The 1,395-nt window shown below is 42.2% G+C and overlaps 1 protein-coding gene across 1 annotated transcript; it reads left to right on the top strand.

Moving 5' to 3' along the window:
• On the top strand, positions 1–1,080 carry LOC141701791 (uncharacterized). The gene is made up of 3 exons (XM_074505428.1): positions 1–162; positions 340–528; positions 628–1,080. The coding sequence occupies exons 1-3, from the start codon at positions 1–3 to the stop codon at positions 1,078–1,080; spliced, it is 804 nt and encodes a 267-aa protein (XP_074361529.1).
• Positions 1,081–1,395: the final 315 nt, after the last annotated feature.

The raw sequence follows: 1,395 nt of genomic DNA, 5'->3' as shown, positions 1-1,395 counted from the left end.
ATGTATGGTGGTCATTATGGTGGAGAGAAGACAGCTGCTTGTATTCTCCAAGCGGGATTTTTCTGGAATACTTTGTTTAAGGATGCTCATCAGTTTGTGTCAAAATGTGATCGCTGTCAAAGAGTTGGAAATATGTCCAAAAGAGATGAGATGCCTCTCAATGTTCTTCTTGAAGTTGAAATTTTTGATATTTGGGGAATCGACTTCATGGGGCCATTTATCTTATAATGCAATAATCAGTATATTCTTTTCGTGGTGGATTATGTATCTAAATGGGTTGAGGTTAAAGCCTTGCCAACCAATGATGTGAAGGTGATGATAAATTTTCTTTGTAAGCAGATATTCACACGTTTCGGTACTCCAAGGGTTATAATCATTGATGAGGGATGGCATTTCTGCAATTGCAAGTTCACTGCGTTAATGGAAAGATATCAAGTGAATCATCATGTTGCCACAGCTTACCATCCTCAAACTAATGGGCAAGCTGAAGTGTCGAATCGTGAGATCAAGCGAATTTTGGAGAAAGAAGTGAGTCCATCAAGGAAGGATTGGTCGCTGAAGCTAGATGAAGTTGTATGGGCCTATAGAACAACATAGTAGACTCCTCTAGGAATGTTACCATTTTAGTTGGTGTATAAGAAGGCGTGTCATTTACATGCGAAGCTAGAGCATAGAGCGTTTTGGGCATTGAAGAATATGAATCTGGAGATGGCAGCTGCTGGAAAGAAAAGAATGCTTCAACTTAATGAAATCGATAAGTTCCGACTACAGGCTTATGAGAACAACAAGTTAAACAAGGAAAAGGTCAAGAGATGGGATGATAGGAGGTTGGTGCGCAAGTCATTTGTGTCTGGTCAGCAAGTTCTATTGTTCAACGCTCATCTCCGGCTTTTTCCAGGAAAGCTTAAGTCAAGGTGGTCAGGTCCGTTCATTATCAAAGCTGTATTTCTACATGGAGCTGTGGAGATTTTTGATAAGCATCCGAACCAAGCGTTCAAGGTAAATGGTCAGAGGTTGAACTATTACTATGGCGATATGGTGAACCTTGAGGTGGTGAGCGTCGTTCTTTCGACAACTTGATTCGAAGATTCACGTCAAGCTAGCAACGTAAACCAAGCGCTTCGTGGAAGACACCCATGTTTGTTGTATAGTAGCTTCGACAAGAAAAAAAAATCTGAAATTTTCCAGAAGCACGGCGCGCCCGCGCTGGAAGCGGAGCGACCGCGCGTAATTCTCCAGAAACACGGCGCGCCCGTGCTGGAAGCGGGGCGGCCGCGCGACCCTCTTGGAAAAAAATAAAAAATAGAAAAAATTAGAACAAAACCACTCCCTACCCGAAAATTAACCTATTTCTACCCTAATTCTCTAAACACTTCTAGACCCTACCCATCCATT

Source organism: Apium graveolens, chromosome 2, assembly GCF_009905375.1.
Source record: "Apium graveolens cultivar Ventura chromosome 2, ASM990537v1, whole genome shotgun sequence".
NCBI lineage: Eukaryota > Viridiplantae > Streptophyta > Magnoliopsida > Apiales > Apiaceae > Apium > Apium graveolens.
The sequence above is the reverse complement of the archived record's forward strand: the minus strand, read 5'-3'. Positions and strand labels throughout refer to the sequence as shown.